The sequence below is a fragment of the Palaemon carinicauda genome, chromosome 25 (assembly GCF_036898095.1).
Source record: "Palaemon carinicauda isolate YSFRI2023 chromosome 25, ASM3689809v2, whole genome shotgun sequence".
In the NCBI taxonomy this organism is placed as follows: domain Eukaryota; kingdom Metazoa; phylum Arthropoda; class Malacostraca; order Decapoda; family Palaemonidae; genus Palaemon; species Palaemon carinicauda.
This window is the reverse complement of record NC_090749.1, coordinates 82,781,163-82,807,602: the sequence shown is the minus strand read 5'-3', so window position 1 is coordinate 82,807,602 and position 26,440 is coordinate 82,781,163. Positions and strand designations below refer to the sequence as shown.

At 40.8% G+C, this 26,440-nt stretch overlaps 1 protein-coding gene across 1 annotated transcript in view; it reads left to right on the top strand.

Annotated features, from left to right (window-relative positions):
- Positions 1–26,064, top strand: part of LOC137619252 (zinc finger protein OZF-like) — a 99,240-nt gene extending 73,176 nt beyond the window's left edge. Inside the window, exon 2 of the mRNA XM_068349429.1 lies at positions 24,624–26,064. Coding sequence (XP_068205530.1) covers positions 25,264–25,929 — 666 coding nt within the window. The 5' untranslated portion in view covers positions 24,624–25,263 and the 3' untranslated portion in view covers positions 25,930–26,064. The remainder of the gene's footprint in view (positions 1–24,623) is intronic.
- Positions 26,065–26,440: the final 376 nt, after the last annotated feature.

The following is a 26,440-nucleotide window of genomic DNA, read 5'->3' as shown; positions in this document are numbered from 1 at the left end:
GGAACCCTGTAATATTAGGGGAGGAAGGGTAACCTTGATAACGGCTCCCCTTCAATTTAGCCACTCTTCCCCCTCAAAGCGAAAATGCTATTCGGGGTGAAGATTGCCATGTGTCGTATCAAGATATACGTTTCTGATATTATGCGATATCCTTAAGAAAAAATTTAAGGATATTCGTGCCAGGAGTTAGAATTCTGGAGACCTATGGTCAATTCTCTGGGAGTATCACTGTAGCCAAATATCCCTTAGAAAGCTGTCTATAGTAAGCTTCCATCAGGATGACATGGCTTGAGCCCAAAAAATCTTCTTATCAATTAGCATTCCCCCATAATTGTATGTCTACAAGAAAGCAAGCTTGATGCTAATACGCCTTGTCCTCGACAGTATGCTAGTTATAGAACACCATAGAATCAACAGGCAGGGAGCCATGGTGGAAGTCTCCTGTACATTTGTCGGGATGTTCCCCAAATACCTTTATCTATCCATACACGTCTGCAGGCAGTGGCTGTACAGATTGATTTAGGAAGAAAATATACAATTTACCCTATCTACTTACCTCTAAATGATAACATATCATATGATAATTTAGAGGAGGTCATTCAACAACTCCCTCAACCTTTTCTCTTACTAGGAGATTTGAGTGGTAGACATCCTTTGTGGGGTGATGTTTTAGCAAACAGCAGGGGTAATATTATATCAAGTGTGGAAAACAAGGATGTCGGACTCCTTAATACAGGAGAGCCCACATACCTCCATGTTCAGACAGGTATCTTGTCATGCATTGACCTTTCAATTGCAAGCTCTGATTACCCTCTTGAATTTGATTAGAGGACATTAGTTGATTGGTATACTAATGATCATGCACCAATCATTATAAACACGAAAAATGGTCTACCTTTAAAAAGGTCACCACAATGGAATCTTGACAAGGTAAGGTGGACTGGGTTAAATTTCGTGAGCTAAGTGAAATCGAGGGGAGTGCAGAAGAGCTTGAAAGTATTGATGATACCATAGACCTACTAAATGGAGCTCTCCGTACAGCAGGAATCAGTTCGGTTCCGAAAACCACAGGATTATTCAAACGACGACCAGTCCCCTGGTGGTCTTCAGAACTAACTGCCTTGCACAGAGTCAAGAAGGTCTTCAACTTGCTTGCACAGATATGCTTGCATGAGCTCAGAGTCGTACACCGGGTCAAGTATCCAGCCAGTTGGATTGTGGACTTCCACCCACCTAAGGCTGAGTCTTCGTAGTAAAGAGCATACTGTTTGTATTTGTGTAGCCACAAATGAGAAATTTGGAAGTAATTCATATATTTCATAACCAAACCTGAGCTCTTTATACTTGTCCCCCTAGGAAGTATTACTTGTAATAAAAAGTGAATCAGTATACAGTACTAAGTTAGTGCGGTAACTGGTTTACTTTTCTCTAACTATCGTCGGGTTTTTTACCTCGAGTAAAAATTCTACGGCTAGTTTCCAGCTATGCCAGAATAATATATCCCTAGTAAAGAGCTTAAGTTTATATACTTAGAAAAAATACAAAATACTTTCAAATTTTTAATTTTGACATGTGTATTTCTTCAGTATGACTCTACTCATGATCATCTCTTCATACCTTTCAAACTCATCAATGATCTTTCCAGCCAATCCAACCATCTTTAACTGGCTGTGTCTTGGAACAGACTATGATAAAGCTTGTGGTGTAAAACACACTGCGAGTTATGTTGCATCCTCATCCTCTTGTGCATTGATAATGTGTCAAACTTTGGCACTACTTCTCTTACCTGATGGTGTCCTTGGTGATAGAAAAATTCCTTTTCAGTTTGAATTCTGAGGGAAAATTCATACTTCCTAAATTGATATTATTGTCAGTTAGACTATGAAGGAAAGGAAATGTTTTGTCTGTAGAATTTGTGATTGACTTTGAATGTTGTTTTTTTAAATATTTAACTTAGCCGGTGAATATATAGCTGCAACTCTGTTGCTCGACAGACAAAAAAACTGTACAAAAAACTCGCCAGCGATCGCTATACAGGTTGCGGGTGTGCCCATCAGCGCCAACTGTCGGCCAGATACCATACTCCATGTAAACAAAGACTCAATTTTCTCTCTGTCGACGTGTCGACAAGACGTACTTTACTCGCTGTTGAAACCTGGAGTTTTTCCCATCATCTTTGGTGAAGTACTATATTCTGGTTTGAGCTTTCGCAGTGCAGGTGTTTTATCTTCATCTTAAATCTTGAACTCGTTTTGGATAGATTTAATTTTTGGTGACAAAGAGAGTATGGACTTTCTTTGACTTTTAAATGGCCGACCCTTCCCTTAGACAGAAGTGTGTTAAGGCTTTTAGTAATTATCTTATCACGTTATAAATTAATTATAGATTTTCCTCTATATATTTTATATCTCACCGCCTTTATTAGGCCTCTTCGATTAACTTTCCATTTATAATAAACATAAAAAATAAATTTTAATGTTTTGTTTATATGCGACCTTTCCTGAGAGTAGGCGGTCCTAACTTGGAAACCGAAGTTAAACAACGTTGAGCCCTTTCAATCGTAAATAGCTTTTATAGAGCTAATAATTTAAAACTTTTTAAATGAAATATTTTATGAAAGAATTTCTTTGAATAGTCTTCGTACTGTTTTCAAAGATGAACTAACGTTTAGTTTATTTATGCTACGCAGTTTGCGCTCTATCGTTACGATAGAGAGAGAGTGTATCACGGTTTCACTTTGCAGAAAGAGTAAATCGATTCTGACGTTTTGTTCATTCTTCTTTCAAAGCTTAAAGGTTTTAAATTCTATTTTAAAGGAACTTTTTAATTGAAAAACCTTTCAGTTTTTTCCTTTGGTCAAATAACATGTTTTTTTTGACGAAACGTAATTGGGCTCTTCTCTTCGGTGCGAAATCAAGAGAGAAAGAGAGAGAGAGAGATAGAGACGGAGGGAGAGAGAGGAGAGAAAACGTTCCGTTCAAGCGGGTAACGTTGTTCTCGAGTTACTCTCGACCCTAGTCTCTGTACGGGGAGAAAGGATAAAACGTTTTCAGTTTTATTCTCGTCCCCAGGCAATGTACGGTGAGAGATTGAAAACATAGTTTTGAATGAACTAGTGTTTATTCTCTTCCCCAACCACTGAATTTTTTTATCTTAAAAGATGTTTACTGTTTTTTTGCTGGTATTAATATGCTTGCATTATACGACTGATTTCGCATTTACTACCTTTTGATGAGGGTAGAATTGCGTGCTTCAGGTAGAAATCAGTAAAATTTTCGATTTCAGTGAAATAAGTGCAAAACAGAAAATCGTAGTGATAAAGTGATATTGCGAAAAGTGTTACAGTGTTGCGTCCGAGGGTTCGTCTGTTCGTGCCTGTCGTTCACCTAGTCCGGGACCTCTTGCAAGCTCCCAAGCCCAGGGGAGAAGTAATGTCGTACGACTTATGGGTTCGAGAGGCCTTTATCAGCGAACAGACGTTTCCCTCTATGGTATCGGGTGTATCTTACCAAGATCTCCCCTACCATAAGGCGAGAGAGACGTTTTTCTCCTCGTCATCCGAAGGCTTTTCGCATAAGAAACCTGAAACAAGGTTTCGAGGCCCTTAAGCGAAAGTCAGTCCTTTCAGGACAGGTCCAGCATCCTGGTTGCAGCCATTAGGACAGCTCTGACCCTATGCAGTCATCGGAAAACTGCTCGCCGCCTAACAAAAGCGTAACACAGACTCCGAGAGTCTTTTTTGTTGGCTAAGTGTTGCGGTCACAGACGTTACCCTCGTCTCATACCACAACCATTTCCGTTGATCCTTAATGGGTTGTACGGCAAGACATGCAGAATATGCTTGCCTCCCTTATGGAAGACTATTCTGCCGATTAGTCCGTTGAGCCTAGCCGTTTATCTCATAGATATCCTGGCTTTCAGCCAACCTAACGTTCCTTTGTGCATCCTGTTGACGTTGGCGTAGCTAAGTCACGTCAGTCAGGTTGTTTAGAACCACACTCGATGCGGTCTCGTGTGGTTTTTCAGCCACATTTGGATGTTAGGCCACTTGCTGATGCTCCTGTTGACGTTCAGGACGTTCGCTAACAATCGGAGTTGACTTGTTTTGACGCTGTGCGTCAACCTCCACATTCTAGAGTTGTTTTGACTGCTCAGTCTAGGCAGTCAAAGCAGTCTCGAGTGGACGCTGTGCGTCCTCACGCACCTGTTGTTGTTGACAGTTCAGTTGTTGACAGTTCACAGACTGTCAAGCAGTTACATGACGTTGCGTCCTGGTCCGCTACTAATGCACCAGTGCGTGTGGACTCTGCTTGTAAAGCATTGCCACCACGGTAGGTCTCTCCCTTGCTTGAGACTCAGCTTTTATCGGACAAGGTTCCTTTAGATGAGGAAGTTTCTGTTCCCCCTCCTACTGATATTCCCTTGAGGACTCTGTCAGACGGAGAGGAGCCTAAAGCTGCTTAGCCCTCTATGGACTTTAATTAAATCATGCTGATTTTTAAGGATCTTTGTCCGGATCTTTTTGTAACTGCTGCTCCTCGTTCGCCTAAACGTCAGAGCTTACACTAGGCCTAGCTACTTCGAAGCCGTTGTTTATAAGCTAGTGCTCTCTCGCTCTCCTAGAGAGCTTTACGTTTGCTAGGCGACTGGTTTATCACCAGGAGGAGTTTGGGGGATACAGCCTTTGCTTTCCCTTCTTTTAAACTGGCTTATAGAGCGAGAGTCTGATATGACACGAGAGAAGTTCTCGGCTTGGGAGTTCCTGCCTCTGCCCTGATAGACTTCTCAAATCTCGTAGACTCTCCCTGGCGCCTGGCCAGGAGACGCTCCAAGTTTTTTACAGGTCAACTTCACAGCTGTTTTCGAGCCTTTGAAGTTTTGCTGTACAATTATGTCATGCATAAACAAGGCTTTCAGGGATGGAAAGCGGTACCGCCTCAGTCGCTAACCCCCCCCAGATGCTGAAGCCTTGATGAGGATGGGGGGCTTAGGGACTAGCAGTTGGGCTCTAATGAACAATGGGAACTACTTCCCCACTGGACCTCGGTGCCCAACTGTTGACCCAACTAAATTAGTCAGCACTTTCTCTCCGTTCCTTTGATTACTTCTTATTTTCTCCCATCTCTTCCTCTTGGGCATGAACTTGTTGACGACTTTAGCTTGTACGACTTAGGTTTTGACTGCTGCTTTGGATTTGGCGCAGGGTGGGATGGATGTCATGCCATCTCAACCTGTACAAATTTAGACGCCATCACCCTCTGGCAGACCCCATTGGGTGCAGACTAAGTCTGTTAAGAGTCGGGCTCCAATGATCCGGTTTTAAGTCACCCATATTTGCGGGTAATGGGTGACGCTAGGCATTGGAGTCGTCGGTGGGAGGGGCTAACTACCCCCACTGACCAGTGTACGCCCACCTTAAGAGAGGCAGCCCCTCTCTAATAGAGGACTGGTCCCCGCTGAAGCCTCTTCTCGTGTTGGGCCACATGGGATAGGAGGACTGAAATCCTCTGATAAGAGGTGGATAACCCGGCTTGCTTCTACTCCTAAAACTAACCCCTCTGTTGACGACCCGGAAACTCTAAAGGACCATGCTACTTATGTTCAAAAACAAAGTAATTTGGGTGACATGGAGAATTTGCGAATCCTTCACATTACTCAGATCCCCATTGAAACCAATTACGATGTTCTATATAAATTATTTCAATGTTATGGTCACATCAGGGAAATTAGGATGAGGCTTGAAGGTGACAAATGGGATTCATGGATATCATTTGATAACCATGATGAAGCATTCAAAGCTATCAATGATATCATAAATATTAAAATCAGTAATTTGAATTTCAAGGGTGCTCTTTGCGATCGGGTACCCAAGAATCTGGATGTATATAGGCCTGCAGATTGGATTGATAAAAGTATAGAGGTAGTTGTACCTTCCCAGAGAAAGCCAAAACCACCAAAGTGGCTTATTGCTCAATCCAAAGGGAGTACTGGAAATTATTTCAAAATATGTAAATTTCTTCAAAAGAAAGTAGGTACTATCGCACCAGGAGATATATCTCGGTTTGGAAAGAACAGTTTCCTAATAAGTGCCAAATCAGAAACTCAATCGGTTATACTTTCCAATTTAAATACAGATAACGAAGACATAAAGCTGGATGTGAAACCCCATCTAAACTTCAGTTATGGAAGGGGAGTAGTTTTTAACAGAGACTTATATGAATTCACAGAAGAGGAGATATTGGCCATGTGTCCTTTAACTGTGTGGAAAGTGCATAAAGTCCCTGGAACGTCAATGATTATCCTAACTTTCCAGGATGCTGATGTGCCTTTCCACATTTACATAGAGAATGAACGAATTAAAGTGCGAACTTTTAAGCAGAAGCCGCTGCAATGTTTTAATTGCTATAGATATGGGCATCCATCTAAAGTATGTAAGAATGATAAAATGTGTAGTACATGCTCTAATGTTTACCATGGAGACTGTACACTAGAGGCCAATTGTATAAACTGCAATTTGAATCACAAATCTACGGATAGGAACTGCCAGCAATATAAATTAGAAGAGGCTGCTCTCAATAAATCCAGTATTGAACACATAAGTGTGGGGCATGCCAAGAGACTATTGAGTAAATCAGCAAGTTATGCAAAAGTATTGAAATCCGGAGAAAAAATGAGGCAGGAGACATCCAGCCCACCTAATACTGCCTCTATTCCCCAGAAAAGAAATTTGCCATCTTCTGATAGAATTCTAGAGGATAAGGCAAGAATATCACGCAAGACCTTTCTCACCTCTAGTAAACCTTTGTCCCCCACTACAAAGGATAATTCTAACCTCTCTCAGGCTATATCTTTGCCTGATTTGATGGAGGTTCCACATGAAACAGAATTATCAGGTGCGCCTGTAGTGGGGAAAGCATCAAAACCTAATAAATCACCACCTGTCAATAGGAAAAGAGAGAGACCTCCATCTCTCTCACCCCCATCCATTAAAAACACAAAAGTTATGTCATCAAATAGATATGATGTTTTGCCTGTTGATATTTCAGATCAACAGGAAAACTTCTTGAATCAATCAAAAATTCATGTGGAGGTCCACCATCCCCCACAAGAAATAGGTAACAACAACACTGAAAAGGCTAATATAAAACCTAATTTATCAAGACCCAAACTTAAGAAGCCTACAGAAAATATTGTCAAATCAAAAACTGTCAATGGGAAGACCTCATCAAAGATGTCTTCCAGAAAATAATACATAGTTTTTTCATCCATTTTGCAATGGAATTGTCAGGGTTTGAGGGCCAAATATGAAGAACTTAAGCTCTTAATTCACGAGCATTCCCCCATAATTGTATGTCTCCAGGAGAGCAAGCTTGATGCTAATACCCCTTGTCCTCGCGAATATATTAGTTATAGGACACCTTATGATCACGGAGTAGGGAGCCATGGCGGAAGTCTCATGTACATTCGTCAAGATGTTCCCCAAATACCTATATCTATACGTACAACCCTGCAGGCAGTTGTTGTACAAATTGATATAGGGAGAAAATATACAATATGCTCTCTGTACTTACCTCCAAATGATGATATTTTATATGATGATTTAGCAGAGGTCATTCAACAACTCCCTCAACCTTTTCTCTTACTGGGAGATATGAATGGTAGACATCCTTTATGGGGTGATGTTTTGGCCAACACAAGGGGCAATATTATCTCATCAATTGTGGAGAATGAGGATGTGGGACTCCTTAATACCGGAGAGCCCACACACTTCCATGTTCAGACAGGTACTTTGTCATGCATTGACCTTTCAATTGCAAGCTCTAACTGCCTTCTTGATTTTGATTGGAGGACATTAGATGATTGGCATACTAGTGATCATGCACCAATCATTATAAACACCAACAAGGGTCCGCCTTTGCAAAGATCGCCACGTTGGAATCTAGACAAGGCAGACTGGGTTAAATTTTGTGAGCTAAGTGAAATCGAAGGGAGAGCAGAACAGTTTGAAAGTGTTGATGATGCCATAGACCTACTGAATGGAACTCTTCATACAGCAGGAGTCAATTCAATTCCCAAAACAACAGGGTTATTCAAACGACGACCAGTCCCGTGGTGGTCTTCAGAACTAACTGCACTCCACAGAGCCACAAGAAGATCTCTAACACGATTGCGTAGATGCAGAACTGATGAGAATTTAATAATGTACAAGAAATGTAGAGCACAGTTCCGTCGTGCCATGAAAGAAGCAAGGCGCCAGTCATGGATGTCTTTCGTTTCCTCCATTAACAGTAGAACACCACCATCTTCTGTGTGGAGGAAAGTAAAAAAGATAGCTGGCAAATTCACCCCCAACCCACCACCAGTGTTGAAGGTGAATGGCCAGTATGTAACTGAAGCAAATGAAGTTAGCAATGCCCTGGCTAATCATTTTTCAAATGTATCCAGCAAGTGTGAAGGAGCCCCTGGTCACCAGTATAGGAGCACTGAAGAAAAGAAAATTTTAAATTTTGCAACAAGAAGGGAAGAGTCGTATAATTCTCCTTTCACTGAAAGAGAATTTGATTCCGCACTTGCTCATGGCAACGATACAGCCCCTGGACCCGATGGAATTCCATATGCAATGATTAAACATGTACATTTTAATACAAAGCTATTTATTTTAAGCATTATTAATAGAATATGGCATGATCATAGCTACCCAAGTGTTTGGGAACTAGCCATTATTTTAGCCTTTTTAAAACCCGGTAAAGACAAGTTTTTAGCAGCAAACTATCGTCCTATTGCATTGACATCTTGTTTATGTAAAATCATGGAGAAGATGGTCAATGCAAGGCTGATATGGTACCTTGAAAAGAAAGGTATTTTATCACCGATTCAATGTGGATTCCGAAAAATGCACTCAACGACTGATGTGTTGATACGACTAGAGTCATCTATTTGTGAAGCCTTTGCTTCCAAACAGCACCATGTTACAGTATTTTTTGACCTTGAAAAGGCATATGATACCACATGGAGATATGGTATTCTTAAAACCATTCATGAATTGGGATTGAGAGGAGAGCTGCCACTATTTATTCAGGCATTTCTTTCACGTAGAGTTTTTCAAGTGAGAGTGGGGGAAACTCTATCAGAGAGTAAGTGCCAGGAAGAAGGAGTTCCTCAGGGTAGTGTGCTGAGTGTAACCCTTTTTGCACTAGCAATTAATGGGATATCCTCAGCCATTCCCCAGGATGTTCTCTCAACATTATTTGTGGATGATCTCTCAATATCATTTGCTGGCACTAGAATGGCAATGGTTGAGAGAAAAATCCAACTCTCTATTGATAAAATTATCCAGTGGGCTGACATGAATGGATTTAAGTTCTCGACAAGTAAAACTACCATTGTCCATTTTTGTCGTATCCGGGGAGTACATCCAGACCCGGATATATACATTAAAGGTCAACGGATACCATGTGTATCGGAAACCAAATTTTTAGGTTTAATATTTGACTGTAGACTTACATGGGTTTCTCACCTAAAAGCGCTAAAAGCTAAATGTGTTGAAGCTCTGAATATCTTAAAAGTATTGTCCCATACATCATGGGGGGCAGACCGCAATACTATTTTAAAATTATACAAGGCCTTGATTTTTTCCAAAATTAGTTATGGTTGTGAGGTATATTCTTCAGCCACCCCAAGCCGGTTAAAAATATTAGACTCGATACATCATGCAGGTATTAGATTATCTACTGGAGCTTTTAAAACCTCGCCTATCCCAAGTCTCCTTGTTGATGCTGGAGAGTTACCTCTAGACCTTTACCGAATGTCTTCCATTCTTCGGTATTGGTTTAGATTGCAAAGACTCCCTAGCTCTCTAGCCTTTCAGACTGCAAGCCTTGTAAGACACGCATCATACTTTGAGTTGCACCCAAAATCTCCTCAACCTTATGGCTTTCGGGTGAAACGATTTTTAAATAGTCTGGATATAATTAGAAATAAGGTACTTCCATTCAAGGTATCATCAACGCCTCCATGGAAATTACCTGACATATCTTTTTGTAAATACTTTATTGGAGTTAAGAAGAATATGACTGACTTAGAATCCAGGTCTCTTTTTATGGAACATGTCGAAGAACATAGGGGATCGACTTTTATATATACTGATGGCTCCAAATCTGATGCTGGCGTTGGATTTGGAGTACATAGTAATGATTTTAATTGTAGAGGTGCACTTCCTCTAACAGCTTCCATATTTACTGCCGAACTGTATGGCATATTAACCGCTATTGAGAAAATAGCTTTGGAAAAGGAGGGTAATTTTACAATTTTTAGTGATGCAAGGAGTGTTCTTCAAGCTTTAGAAGTTTTTAATTCTAGTAACCCTCTAGTTTTAAAGATTTTAGAATGGCTTTTTATTATTGGACGGAAAGGTATAACTGTTCGATTTTGTTGGGTTCCAGCACATGTAGGTGTGTGTGGGAATGAGAAGGCAGATTTACTGGCGAAGAATGCGGCATCCGAGTTGCTACCAAGGAGGTATCCCATTCCATGTAACGATCTCCTACCTTACATCAAGAAATTGGTTTTTGATAAATGGCAACAGCACTGGGACAGTCAAGACGGCAATAAAATGAGGGAAGTAACAAATATCATATCACCTTGGAGGTATAACATGATTCCCTGAAAATGGGAGACGACTCTTTGTCGTCTCCGTATTGGTCACACACGGTTGACACACGAGTTTCTGCTGAAGGGCCAACACCAACCGTATTGCGAGGACTGCTTAGTACCTTTAACAGTGAGGCATTTGTTGACCGAATGCCCTAATTTTACTAACTTAAGAAATAGATATCTGTTTGAGGCTCGAGGTGAGGATGGCAGGTTTATCCTTGCCAAGATTCTTGGACATGATGTGTCTTACTATGCGAGCGGAATTTTTAGATTTATTTCAGAAGCAGGTCTTCTGAAAACTATTTAACTATTTTAATGACTTTTTAATTTTTATGGTTTTAATCGAATTCTCTTTTAATTTTCATATACAGTAAATGGTATCGGCGTCAATGACCTTAGATGTCAGGATGCCAGAAAACTTTCAATCAATCAATCAATCAGTCGCTAACCCCGTCTGTTGCCGCACCTGCTCCCGTAGACCCTAAATGGGCTTTGCTGCAAGACATGCAGTCCAAGCTTGCGTCCTTGATAGAGGACTTTAATGCGGAGAAGGTTGCTGCTGAACCTTCTGGCCAACAACCTTCAAACCGGTCGGTTGTGCGTCCTGTTGACGCTGAGGTAACCTTCTCGCGTCTACCAGTTGAGGTGGTTCCTCCACCGATGCGACCCAGTGTGGGTTGCCAGCCGCACGTTGACGTTAAGCGACGCTCGGAGGTGGTTGTTGACGTTCAGGACGTTCAACAACCATCAGAGGTGACTTGTTTTGACGCGGTGCGTCAACCTCAGCAACCCGGTATGGTGTTGACTGCACAACCCAGACGGTCTAGACAGTCTCGGGTGGACGCTGTGCTTCCTCGCGCACCCATGGTTGTTGACAGTTCACAGACTGTGCAGCAGTTCCATGACGTTGCGTCCGGCTCCGTCACGCATGCACCAGTGCGACCAGACTCAGCGAGCCAGACGTTGCCCACTCCGTTGCCGTTTCCTCATCAGTTTTCGGATGAGGAACTATCTGATGAGGACGTTGCTGAACAACAAGACGATCAGCCCCCAGAATAGATCAAGCCCTGCTATCCATCCAGAAGATGCTGAAGAAGGAACGCTGCTCAGTCAGGCTGTGGATGAGTCTGGTGGGGACGCTGTCATCCCTGGAACAGTTTGTATCACTAGGAAGACTACACCTCCGTCCTCTTCAATACCATCTGGCTTTTCACTGGAAAGAGGACAAGACGCTAGAAGCGGTCTCGATCCCGATTTCCGGAAAGATAAAGTCTTGTCTGACTTGGTGGAAGGACAATATCAACCTAAGAGAGGGTCTTCCCCTGGTTGTTCAGACTCCCCACCACGTTCTCTTCTCGGACGTATCGGACTTGGGCTGGGGCGCGACACTGGACGGTCGGGAATGCTCAGGTCTGTGGAACTTGAGTCAGAGGAGCATGCATATCAACTGCAAGGAGCTGTTGGCAGTTCATCTGGCCTTGAAAAGCTTCGAGTATCTCCTTCGAGGCAAAGTGGTGGGAGTAAACTCTGACAACACCACGGCCTTGGCGTACATCTCCAAACAAGGAGGTACCCACTCACTGACGTTGTACGAGATCGCAAGGGACCTGCTCATCTGGTCAAAAGGTCAAGACATCTCCCTAGTAACGAGGTTCATCCAAGGCGACTTGAACGTCATAGCAGATTGTCTCAGTCGGAAAGGGCAAGTAGTTCCAACCGAATGGACCCTCCACAAGGATGTGTGCAAGAGACTTTGAGCCACTTGGGGTCAACCATCTATAGATCTCTTTGCAACCTCGCTGACCAAGAGGCTTCCAATCTATTGCTCTCCAGTCCCGGACCTAGCAGCAATACATATAGATGCTTTCCTCCTAGATTGGTCACATCTGGATCTCTACGCATTCCCACCGTTCAAGATTGTCAACAAGGTACTGCAGAAGTTCGCCACTCACGAAGGGACAAGGTTGACGTTAGTTGCTCCCCTCTGGCCCGCGAGAGAATGGTTCACCGAGATACTTCGATGGTTAGTAGACGTTCCCAGAAGTCTTCCTCTAAGGGTAGACCTTCTACGTCAGCCACACGTAAAGAAGGTACTCCAAAGCCTCCACGCTCTTCGTCTGACTGCCTTCAGACTATCGAAAGACTCTCGAGAGCTAGAGGCTTTTCGAAGGAGGCAGCCAGTGCGATTGCTAGAGCAAGGAGAGCGTCTACCATTAGAGTCTACCAATCGAAGTGGGAAGTCTTCCGAGACTGGTGCAAGTCAGTTTCTGTATCCTCGACCAGTACCTCTGTAGCTCAAATAGCTGATTTTCTCTTATACCTGAGAAAAGGACGATCCCTTTCAGCTCCCACTATCAAGGGCTACAGAAGCATGTTGGTATCGGTCTTCCGGCATAGAGGCTTAGATCTTTCCAACATAAAGATCTGCAAGACCTCCTTAAGTCTTTTGAGACCACCAAGGAGCGTCGTTTGGCTACCCCTTGATGGAATTTAGACGTGGTACTAAGATTCCTCATGTCAGACAGGTTGGAGCCGTTACAATCAGCCTCCCTGAAAGATCTCACTCTTAAGACTCTTTTCCTGGTATGCTTAGCCTCGGCTAAAAGAGTCAGTGAGATTCATGCCTTCAGCAAGAACATCGGATTTTCGTCGGAAAAAGCCACTTGTTCGCTGCAACTTGGTTTTCTAGACAAAAATAAGCTGCCTTCTCGGCCTTGGCCTAAATCTTTCGATATTCCCAGCTTATCGGAGATCGTAGGCAATGAACTAGAAAGAGTCTTATGCCCTGTTAGAGCTCTTAAGTTCTATTTAAAGCGTACTAAACCTTTACGAGGCCAATCTGAAGCTTTATGGTGTTCAGTTAAGAAACCATCCTTGCCTATGTCAAAGAATGCTTGGTCAGACTTTATCAGATTGTTAATACGAGAAGCTCATTCACATCTGAGTGAGGAAGACCGAACTTTGCTTAAGGTGAAGACGCACGAAGTTAGAGCTGTAGCAACTTCCGTGGCCTTTAAGCAAAATATATCTCTGCAAAGTATAATGGACGCAACCTATTGGAGAAGCAAGTCAGTGTTCGCGTCATTTTACTTGAAAGATGTCCAGTCTCTTTACGAGAACTGCTACACACTGGGACCATTCATAGCAGCGAGTGCAGTAGTGGGTGAGGGTTCTACCACTACAATTCCCTAATTCCATATCCTTTTAATCTGTCTCTTGAAATGTTGTTTTTTATGGGTTGTCCGGAAGGCTAAGAAGCCTTTCGCATCCTGGTTGATTTGGCGGGTGGTCAAAGTCATTTCTTGAGAGCGCCCAGATTAGGGGTTTGATGAGGTCCTGTTGTATGGGTTGCAGCCCTTGATACTTCAGCTCCTAGGGGTCTGTCAGCATCCTAAGAGGATCGCGAGGCTCCGTAAGGAAGACGTACTTATAAGGCAGAGTAATCGTCTAAGTTGACTTCCTTACCAGGTACCTATTTATTTTGTTTTTGTTATTTTGATAACTTCTAAAATGAAATAAAAAACTCTTAGCTCATAAGATGTAAACATTTTCAACTGGTCTCTACCCACCACCCTGGGTGTGAATCAGCTATATATTCACCGGCTAAGTTAAATATTTAAAAATGATATTTTAATTATAAAATAAATTTTTGAATATACTTACCCGGTGAATATATAAATTAAACGACCCTCCCTTCCTCCCCAATAGAGACGCAGTGGGATGAGAAGAAAATTGAGTCTTTGTTTACATGGAGTATGGTATCTGGCCGACAGTTGGCGCTGATGGGCACACCCGCAACCTGTATAGCGATCGCTGGCGAGTTTTTTGTACAGTTTTTTTTTCTGTCGAGCAACAGAGTTGCAGCTATATATTCACCGGGTAAGTATATTCAAAAATTTATTTTATAATTAAAATATCATTTTATTTCTAAATTTCAATGCTGATTTGTGTGTAACTAAAGTTTATGTTGTAATATTCTTTACTTATAACAAATAATTGCTAATTTGAGATACAGTGATACCTCTACATAAGATATTAATTCGTTCCGTGAGCTGCTTCGTTTGTTAAAACGATCGTATGTTGGAGCAAATATTCCCATAAGAATACACTGTAATTTGTTTAATTCGTTCCTCAGCCTAAAAACCCATGATAACTCCTTAATAAATTGCTACACATAATTGCACATAACATTAATAAAATTGAATAATATAGAAATATCCAAAAAGTAATAATATTAAAGAAATAATAAATAAAAAAGGGGTTTTTATTGACACTTTACCTTAGAGACATGCCAGTGCAGGTGTAGGAATTGCTACGCAGGAGGAGACGGAAGATCAGCGAGGAGGTAGAGACGGTGACTGCGATAACGTACCGTAACTTACTCTAACTTATACTACGTGAAGTTTAACCTAATTTAGCTTATTTTCTTTTTTCATTTTTATATTTTTTATATTTTTTTACATTTTTTTTTCTTTTCTATTTTTAATTTTAATCATTTTCACTTGATTCGGTCTTACCTTTCTTTGCTTCACTTTCTTTCTCCTCATCATGATCACTAGACCGCTTCGTAGATTTTTAAAATAAACTATCGAGAGAAAGTTGCTTGGTACGTCTTTTGAGAATTTTTCTTAAATGTGTTAAACAAACATCATTAAACTGCGCAACTACACGGCATACCTGAAGTTTCTGTGGGTGATGCTTCTCGATAAAATCAACCACGTGTTGATGATATGCCAACATCTGTTTTATTTCAGCCGAGCTTAAGTTGTGACCTACCTCCTCGATCTCCTCCGACTCATTCAACCGCGCTTGGAACTCATCATGCTGCATGGCTTGCAGCTCCTTGAGTTCCTCGGTGGTGAGCTTTTCATGATACTCATCGATGAGTTCGGTGATGTCATCCTCATCGACCTCCAGATCCATGGACTTGCCAATGGATACAATCTCTTCGACGTCTTCCTTGACTGCAAGCACAGGTCCAGGCTCGGGGTCAAAACCTTAGAAATCTCTGGGAGCAACAGCATCAGGCTAAAGCTTCTTCCAAGCTGAATTCAGTGTCCGACGAGTTACTCCTTCCCAAGCCTGATCTATGATCTTTTAGCAGTGCACGATATTGAAATGGCTCCTCCAAAATTCACGCAATGTTAAGTTGGTGCTTTGCGTGACATTAAAGCACTACTTAAATAAGTGCTTGGTGTAGAGCTTCTTGAAATTAGAGATGACTTGCTGGTCCATGGGCTGGAGGATAGGGGTGGTATTCGGTGGAAGATACAACACTTTGATGAATTTGTACTCATCAATGATATCTTCGATCCCTGGGGGGTGAGCGGGTGCATTATTCAAACAAATCAAGCACTTCAAAGTCAAGTTCCTCTCCTGAAGGTACTTCTTGACAGCAGGGCCGAAAACTAGGTTTACCCATTCCACAAAGATATGCCTAGTGACCCAACCCTTAGAATTAGCACGCCACAAAATATGCAGCATGTCTTTATTAATTCTATGTGCCCTAGGGTTTTTGGAATGGTAAACCAATAACGGCTTTATTTTATAGTCCCCGCTGGCGTTGGCACAAAGGGCAAGAGTCAACCGATCCTTCATAGGCTTATGTCCAGGCATTTTCTTCTCTTCGGCGGTAATGTATGTTCGACTAGGCATCTTTTTTCAAAACAGACCGGTTTCATCACAGTTGAAAACCTGCTGCTCTACGTAGCCTTCCTCCTCCACGATCTTTTCGAACTTTTTAACAAAATCATTAGCAGCCTTGGTGTTCGAACTTGAAGCCTCTCCATGCCGAACAACTGAATGAATCCCGGTCCGTTTCCTAAATTTCTCGAACCAACCTCGAGACGTCTTGAATTCCTCCGTCGTAGGATCGGTTGAACTCTCACCCGCGTCACCCCCAGAGCCCACCGCCTTCAAGTCACAATAGATAGCGCTGGCCTTCTCACAAATGATCGTTTCAGTGATTTTATCGCCAACAATCTCCTTGTCCTTTATCCAGATCAACAAAAGGCGTTCCATCTCTTCCAGGGTAGGGCTACAATGTTTAGAAATAATGGTGATCCCCTTCGATGGTTTGACTGCTTTAATGGCTGCCTTCTATTTGATGATCGTTGAAATCGTAGACATATTCTGGCCATATTGTTCAGCCAGATCGCTAACACGCACACCTGGCTCATGTTTTTCTATTATTTCTTGTTTTAGTTCTAATAAAAGCATTGACTTCGTCCTTTTCTCACCGCTACTACTTCCTGAACCGAAACTAAGCTTTTTAGGACCCATGATTATACGTAAAACCCAAAAACAAAACGTAAAAAAGGAAGATAAAAATAACGGAGCGATTAGAGAACAACCACACGATGCGCACGAGATGAGAGGCCTGATCAAGGCAATGCTTGATTGGCGTCCCTCCGATGTGCTGCCGTCTACCGACGTAAACAAGAAACTACGATCGACGCTTCGAGAAAATTCTACGCGTATGATCTACGTCGTATGTTGGAGCAAGACTTCGGGTGTCGAGACAAAAATTTGATCGAATTTCACTTTGTATGTTGGAAAATTCGTATGTAAAGACAATCGTATGTAGAGGTTCCACTGTACATTGTTAACTCGTAATTTTATTTGAATAAATTATATTCGTTAATAATAACTGTATTAAATTTACACTTTAGTGCCACTGGTTTTAGTGATAATTAGATAATAAATGATGAGAGGCGGGGAAATAGACAACTTTTACATCGTAAAGAGTATTTATTGTCTAAAGATAATTTTCACATAACATGAGTGGAAATCTTTTTCAAAGTGAATGAATGAATCTCTTCAATTACATAATCAGTTGAAATATAAGTCTCTCGCTGACATTTAACATTAATGGAATGAGATGCTGTAAAAGTTTCATAATTTGTAGATACCAATGAATCACTTGTAATTTACAGACACACTCAGAGAGATAGGACACAGAGAAATGGCTTAGTTAACAATACATTACAAACGAATAGATATTGGGCATCTTGTTGAGTATGGACACTAGCCATGGCTAAGATAAGCCTACCATGGTGGGTGGGCCTACTGTCTGTTGCCCACTCACAACTTGAACTGCCTACTCTTGGCTTCCCAGCTGTTCCTATTGGAGTGCTCATTCCTGTTGGCATGAGGGCTTGTCTTGCCTCTGGGTACCGGTGGCAGGTGATACAACCGCACCCATCATGAGATTCTCACCTCCTTACGTCCCCTCTCCCCGGTGTACCTGTTGACATGGAAACAGATTCAGTACATGTGTGCTTAGGTCAGCAGATAGCTAACGATGACAAGAAATTGGTTCAAAAGGATTTTCCCACTGCTTAGGAATATGGAGATGAGGTCATAGGTCGGCAACCGCCGCCCTACTTCCTGTGAAGGATCTAATCCAGTTAAGGGTCATCTAGAATACTTCTAAACTCCCATCTAAATTTTTTCTTTTAGCTCCTGACTTGTGACAATACAGAAAGTTCTTAGAATCTTAGATATTTACTTCTAAGTCATAAACATTGGCAGTTAACAAATGAATATTCAAAGAAGAAGAAGAGCATAAGCTAAGGTTACGCTAGTTACTCCACCTTGGAAAACAATTTAGGTGATTTGTTGATACTATTGTTACTCCAAGAAATTAAAGTACTTTTGTTTTTGTTTACTTAAGTAACCTGATGTTGTGTAAGTAACCTCATCTTGTTGAAGGTGGAAGTTTTGCCCTTTACTCTTAGTGTTTAATGAGATCAAGCAAGATGTTGTGGCCAATGGTAGAGAGTGGTCGTCCTCCCGATTGAATGAGGGCAAGAAGCAGACGCCTTCTCTTCTTATCCGTGAACTTTCTATATCCAATCCTTTGTTATTTATTTATTTGAGCATTGAGAGAAAAGTTGCAATCAAGAGATGCTCCTATATCACAATCTCTACTAGATATTGTGACCGAGTTGTTATTTATGTTCAATTGAATATCGCCTAAGCTTCTTAGATTTTTTTCTATGCGTTCACCACAAAGTCCATTTAATTTTCATTTAATTTTAGTTGTTATGATATTATCCCTTCCCTAACACTGGCAAGCATTTGGTTTAAAGTTTCAATAGTGTCATCTATATCATTTAAGGGGAAGTAAATTGTGTATCATCTGCAGATAGTTTGTAATTCACACCATGCCTTTGTAGTACTTTTGATTGACCAATAGTATAGATCTAGAATAAGATTGGGCTCAGCACACTCCCCTGAGGTACCCGTCTGTTTAATGGTTCATTTTATAAATAAGAGTTTCCAATTTGCACACAGGTTTTTTTTCTGTCAACCAAGTTGTCTTTTAGGTATTCGGTCTTAATCTTCAATACCGATGGACTGTAGATCCTTTAGTAACAGTTAATACACAACTGTATCAAAAGCAGCACTAAGATCCAATAATATTAAAATACCACATTAGTTTTCATCCATCATTTCTTGCATATCATTCACAGCACAACAGTTAGCTGTCTCAGTAGAGTATAATTTTCTGTAAGTAGATTGGTTGTCTGGTAAAGCTTCTATTCATTATAAGTGACTAACTAGTTGTTCAAGAATTACACTTTCTAGCATTTTTGAAATAAAGAATAGATTTAGGCATTTGGCCTCAGATCGTTTGGTAGCTGATAAGCAAATGTTTGCCGAAATGGAAGAAATGGGCCTTTGCCAAAAGCCATCAAGCCTGTGGTTGTCACCCTTACACATTGTCGTGAAGAGTGATGGGTCCCTACACCCTTATGGGGAAGGCATCTGAACATACAGAGAGCACTGGATCAACGTCCCTTCCCCAACCTTACCTCCTACTTGCACAACGCGAAGGTATTCTCCATTCTCGACCTCTTGAAGGGATATTATCATGAAGCCCATGAACCCAGATGACATCCCCACGACCGCATTAACACCCTATTCGGTACATACACATTCAATTACTCCTGTTTTGTCCCTAGTAATGCTGAGGCCAGTTTTCAACACCTCATGGATGGCATCTTAGGAGACCTCCCCTACTGCGTGGTTACGTGGACGACATACTTGTGTTCCCTTCCTCCAAAGAAGACCATCTCCATCACCTACGTTTCGTTCTCGACCGCCTACAACAGAATGGCCTTGTAGTCCGGCATGACAAGTGTACCTTTGGCGCCAATGAAGTATCATTGATAGGGCACTGCATCACTCCTGAAGGAGTCCATTCCCTCCCTGAGAAGGTATCAGCAGTTCAGAAATTAACCACGCCCTCGACTGTCAAAGCACTGCAAGAATTCTGGGGCATGATCAACTATTATCACCATTTCCTGCCAGCCATTGCCACCACTCTGGCCCCTCTCTATGCCTCCCTCAAGAACAAGCCAAAAGACCTGAAGTGGGATCCCCATCAGGAAGTGGCCTTCTGCAATGCAAAAAATGCCGTATCAACTGCTGCTGCTCCTACTTTTTCTGTGTTATATTCCCATCTCCTCTACACCGATGCCAGAGATGTTGCTATTGGTGCAATACTCTAGCGGGTGGTCAATGTCTCGGCTTGACCATTGTCTTTCAGTAGAAAACTGTCCAGGCAAAATCCGGCTACTCTACCTTCGACTGCAAATGGCTGGCAGTGCATTAGGCTGTCCGGCACTTAAGCCACTTCTTAAAATGTACAGCCTTTGTCATTCGCACAGACCACATGCCTGTGGTGCACTCCTTTCCTCAACAGTCTTACGCGTTCTCTGCCAGTCAATGCTGACGTCTCTCTACTGTGGCTGAATACAACTACAATGCATCCTTCAACACTTCCCTTGGAAAATGAATCCCATTGCTGATACCCTTTCAAGAATCCCATTGGTCGCCATTCACCTTGGATTGAATTGCAACGCCTTTGCAGAAGCCCAATGAAAAGATCCAGAATACCAAGCGTGCAGGACATCCTGTACATCCCTCCGTTGGGAAGACGTCGCCCTCAACAACTCCAACACAACCTTCTTGACATCAGCACTGGTAGGTCTCTCACATCCCTCATGCTAATCTACTGCACAGCTACTTAAGACAAAGTTCATTTGGCATGGCATTACTAAGGATACTAAGGATTGGGTCCACACCTCTACTTCATGCCAAACTTCGAAAGTATGTTGACACATGTATTCAGGATTGGGCACCTTTCCTCAATCTCAGCATCCTTTTGCCCACATTCACGTCGAAGTAATATGTCCCCTACTCACAGCACAAGAACACCATTACCTGTTTACCATCATGGACCGCTCCACTCGTTAATGTGAAGCCATCCCCATGCAAACTGTAACATCTGCCTCATGTACATCCATCTTACTCTCAGGATTGATAGGGAGATTTGGTATGCCTGAGCATATTACTTCTGACAGGGGTACCACTTTCACCTCTCCATTTGCTGACATCATCAGTGAATCTCCTGGGCATCACTCTACATCAAACAACCGCCTACAACCCTGCAGCCAACGTTTTCATTGCACCCTCAAAGAAGCTTTGATGTCCTGTTGAAGGGACTCCAACTGGTTTACTCAGCTTTCCTGGGTCCTTCTGCGATTAAAGACCACTCCTAAGGATGCCCTGGATGTCTTGACAGTTGAAATGGTGTATTATTATTATTATTATTATTATTATTATTATTATTATTATTATTATTATTATTATTATTATTATTATTACTACTAGCTAAGCTACAAGCGTATTTGGAAAAGCAAGATACTGTAAGCCCTAGGGCTCCAACAAGAAAAAAATAGCTCAGTGAGGAAAGGAAATAAGGAAATAAACAACATAAATAATGAATAATTAGAATAAAATATCTTAAAAGCATTAACAACATTAAAACAGATATTTCATATATAAACAGGTAATTCATATATAAACAATAAACTATAAACTATTACGAACAGGATGGAACTGACTGGGAAGATCTGAATGCAAAGGATTATCAGAATTATAAAAAATCTTATGCAACATGCATAATGAACTAATTGAATGATGGTACAAGAGATTAATATCTAGATCAGGATTAAGAAATTTAAAGGAACTGTCCACTATGTCCCTACATTTTTTTTTCTAAATATCCAAAATGCACCATTTCTATAAATGTTTTAGACATATAATACCTTCATCCTATAAAAATTCAAGTCATTTGATCAAAAACTTTTTTAATTATTAGCAAAAATCATGATTTTCAAAAAAAATTTAGGTACATTTTTCTCCACTAATATGACACCAATTGTATTGAAACTCATAGCATCAAAACTTCTTTATAACCCGAATAATTCTGTGTGACAGTAATTTGATTTTCTCTTCTTTTAAGGAATTTTTTTCGGAAATTTCTTCACCTAAACGCGGTATTTAAACCTCTTTGTTGCCATAGTTTTAGTTAGAATGTTCCAGCTTTGTACTCTTTTTCATGTTTCCCTCTCTTCTTGGTTCTTTATTGTTGCTCTATGCTTACTTTTGGTTGTTTCTTTGACCTTAGGTAACATTGGCCTTGCTATAAAGTTCACGAGGACGTAGTGAAAACACAATGTACATCGAACTGGAAGTAAACAAACAAACATGCATCTTAACTTCTATACATCTGGAAACTCTGGTTGGTCTTTTGGTAGATCGTAGATTGCGTTCGCTTACCTTCTACCAATGCATTCCATCTCTGCCAGATGTATGAGATTTCGAAACATAAGTGAAAAAAATTGCTCTTTATATGCAAAAATAAACACGCAAAGACAATTCTGTCAAACTCAGTCATGCAGAAGAAGTAGTAAGGATGATGTCATCATTTAAGGACCTCTATATATTCAATATTTGTTGAAATAATTGGTTGAAACTTCTGGAGAGCATGTACGACATGTTTCTGCATATATAGAAACTCTAAAACAATTTTCGTTTTTATAAGTTATGTTAAACACCATAGCAGACGGTCCTCTTCATAGACCGTAAGTTCCTGTCAAACAAATCAAGATGAGAATCAGCAGCGGAAGGCCGGACAGGAGAACAATACTTGAATGAAAGAATTGAAACACTTCTTCAAAATAGATTGATCACCAAATATCTTAAAAGACTTTCTCATTGAGCCAGTTTTTTGTGCAAGTGAAAAAGACACCCCGTGTGTTTCTCAAAAGTAAATTTGCTGTCGAGAATCACACCTAATTTTTCAAAAGAGCCATAGAAAGTTAAAGAAACATTATCAATGCTGAGATGCAGATGTTGAGGAGTCACTGTCTTTGACCTACTTGCAATTATTCTTTGAGTTTTGTTTGGATTCAATTGCATACCACATAATTTGCACCATGTACTAATTTTAGCTAGATTTCTATTAAGGGATTTAGCAACCACAGATCTACATTAAGGAGTTGGAATTGATGCAAAGAGAGTAGCATCATCTGCATATGTAATAAGCTTATTTTCTAGGCCAAACCACATATATGTATATACTGTAGTATGAAAAGTAATGGGCCAAGAACACTACCGTGAGGAACACCAGATATCTCATTTCTATACTCACTACATAGTGCCCATCAACAACAACTCCTTGCGATCTATTACTTGAAAATTCAATGATGATGCTAAGAAATTACCCACCCACTCCCAACTGTTTGAGTCTGACAACAAGGGCCTCATGATTAACATGGTCAAAGGCAGCACTGATATCAAGGCCTATCATATGAACTTCCTGACCACAATCAAGGGATTTTTGTACAGCATGTGAGAGTATAAGGGCATCACATGCTCCAAGACCTTTACGAAAACCGAATTGCAAACTAGGGAACATATGATTACGTTCAGCAAACCTATTAAGATGTTCAAAAACTCTAGATAATGTGGGAGTTATGGAAATTGGGTGGTAATCATTTGGACTTGATCTACCACAAACATATTTACATAGTGAGGTAACATTACCAATTCTCCAACAAGTACTAAAAGCTCCTCTTCTTGCTAACTTGGACAAAACAAGAGATAACTCCAGAGCTAAGAAATCTTCAGTATATAAAAAATAAAGGAAAAATGGCAACCAATTCGTCGTCAGCGATGAATTATTTTCCGTCTGCAACCTCCTCCGACAATCTCCAGTGCCTGCATCCCGTTGTGGGAAAATTTACTCCTGCTGCCAGAGGTACAAGCCCCCAGAAAAGCAACACATACCAAAAGATTTGAACACCACAACACATGTCTTTGTGCCCACTGACACTAGCAAGCCACCGCTTACATGGACTCTTTCCACATTATCCATCGCACGCTGAAGGCTTTCTTATTCACCATTCATGGTACAGAAGACTGAGTCTTCATTAATTGCCCAAAACCTGCGTATCTCATGCAAGATGACCCACCTACAGTTTGCCTCTCTAGCACAGGGCGCCCTATTTCACATGTATGTCTTTTTTAGGGGGGAGCCATGTAACGCAAGTGTTTCATACACGTTCATATACTGTAATGCTATTGCTTTTTTTTTTCTATCTCAACCATATGTATTTAAGCTCGTTATCTTGTTGAGTAAAGTCACTTACATTCACTTCGCCTATCTGTTAGTACCTAACAGCTACCTCGCAACACTACCAACCCATTATTCTCATACTTGGTTTGTGATTCTTACTGACGCCACTCCAGTGGGTACGGTTTCTCTTTGCATGGGACGGTATAATTCATGTATGACCCAGGGCCTATCACTTTCTCCTATGAGAAGCACTTGGGGGGCAATAGTGGCCTTTATCTGCTTCTCCACAGATCAAGCCTGGAACACTTCCAGGGAAGTTACAGAACCTTCCAGTTTTGGTTCCGAATGAACTTTTAACCTTCTAATCGGTTAGTCGCCCAAATTATAGGACTCAGGTTTGTATGGATAGGCAAAATACAAATTACTTAAGAAAAAATTAATTTTAGGTTGAAAATTGTCTTTTCATTTCAGAAAAACTCCAACAAATGTTTTTATCTTTTCCTATTCCAATGACAGATGTTCTCTATTATTTCAGATTTTTCATCACAAAGGAAATAATCATCCATCTATTGTGACGAAAATTATGTAAACTACTGAAGATATCTGCAAGAAGTACAGGTCTGGGAAAAAGTAAGAAGGGTCTGTGTTGGTTCATGTTATAAGATTTTGATGAAAAGAATAGGAAATTTATGGTTAACTTTATATTTGTCTGCTATTTATGATAATATTGAAGAGGATGTCATCCAGTGATAGGGAGAGGATGAGGAACTCTGAATCAATAGAATTTCCAATAAAAAGCGAAATGGAAGATTCCTTTTCACACTCTGCAGTCAAGTTAGAAAATGATGATTTGGTCAACAGTTGTGGACTCTTTGATGATGACTCTCTTTTCATGGATCCAGACATGGAATTCAAAGCAGAGCCAGAAATAGAATTCAAAGCAGAGCCAGAAATATTTGAGTCAAATGAAGGTGACATAAAATACTGTTTCGACTCTGATGCTTCAGTGAGTGATGAGGAATCACAAATCAGCAAAAGGGAAGTCAATAAAGAGGAGGAGAAGAGTGTAAAGACAAGTGTAAAAGAGGAAAGTGACATACAGTTGGGATCCAGTAGGAAAGAGGACATAAGAGAGGGAAGAGGAAGGGGGAAAAGGTTTACAGAAAGAGGAGCAGATGGAAAACAGAGGCAGTGAAAAACCTCTTTGTCAGGAAAGTGATTCTAAAACTCAAATTGATGTTGGTACGAGAGAGAAGTCGTTTGTGGGTGGAAATTATGAAAAGCAATTTAGTGGAGTAGTTAACCCCAACACTCAAATGCTAATTCACACTGAAGACCTGTTCAGATGCAGAAAAAGTGATAAAACATTTTCTCATGAAATTGATCTTAAAGTACATTATGAAACTCACAATAGGATAAAGTCATTCAAGTGCAGTGCCTGTGACAAAGCCTTTCATTTGAAAAGTCATCTTGCAACACATTTGAGAATTCACACTGGGGAGAAACCATTCAAGTGCAGTGTCTGTGGCAAAGCATTTCATGCAAAAACATATCTTGCAACACATTCTAGAATTCACACTGGGAAGAAACCATTCAAGTGCAGTGTCTGTGACAAAGCATTTCATTTGAAAATTCATATTGCAACACATTCTAGAATTCACACTGGGGAGAAACCATTCAAGTGTAATGTCTGTGACAAAGCATTTCATACGAAAGGTTCCCTTGCAACGCATTCTAGAATTCACACTGGGGAGAAACCATTCATGTGTAATGTCTGTGGCAAAGCATTTTCTCAGAAAAGTCATCTCTTAAAGCATCATAAAATTCATAATGGGTTTTGATGGAGAAAGGATAATGATAGGAACACAAGACCAAGGCCTCCTAACAAACAGCTTCAAGAAAGTGGTGGGCATATCAGGAAGCGACCAGTGTAGGTTTTGTCATGCAGCAGTTGAAAGTGTTGGTCACTTGGTTTCAGCCTGGTCACTACACAGCTGAACACAGTAAGATCTGTAAATATATACATTGGAAAATATGTAAAGAATACAAAATTGAAGTAAAAGATAAGGAATGGGAGCATGAACCAGATCCAGTTATCTCCAACAGAGGCATTACCTTTTTTTATGATAAGATAATCCTGACAGGAAGATATATAGGAGGAGGTGCTATAAGACCTGATATTGTGATCTGGAATAAAGAAGAAAAAACAGCAAACATTATAGATGTGACAGTAACCAGTGATTTCGGCCTCAACAGAGCTGAGAGGCAGAGAATAACAAAATATCAAGAACTGAAGAACAATCTGAAAATACTTGTGAACTGGAAGAAATAGAAGTAATACCTGTGGTGGTG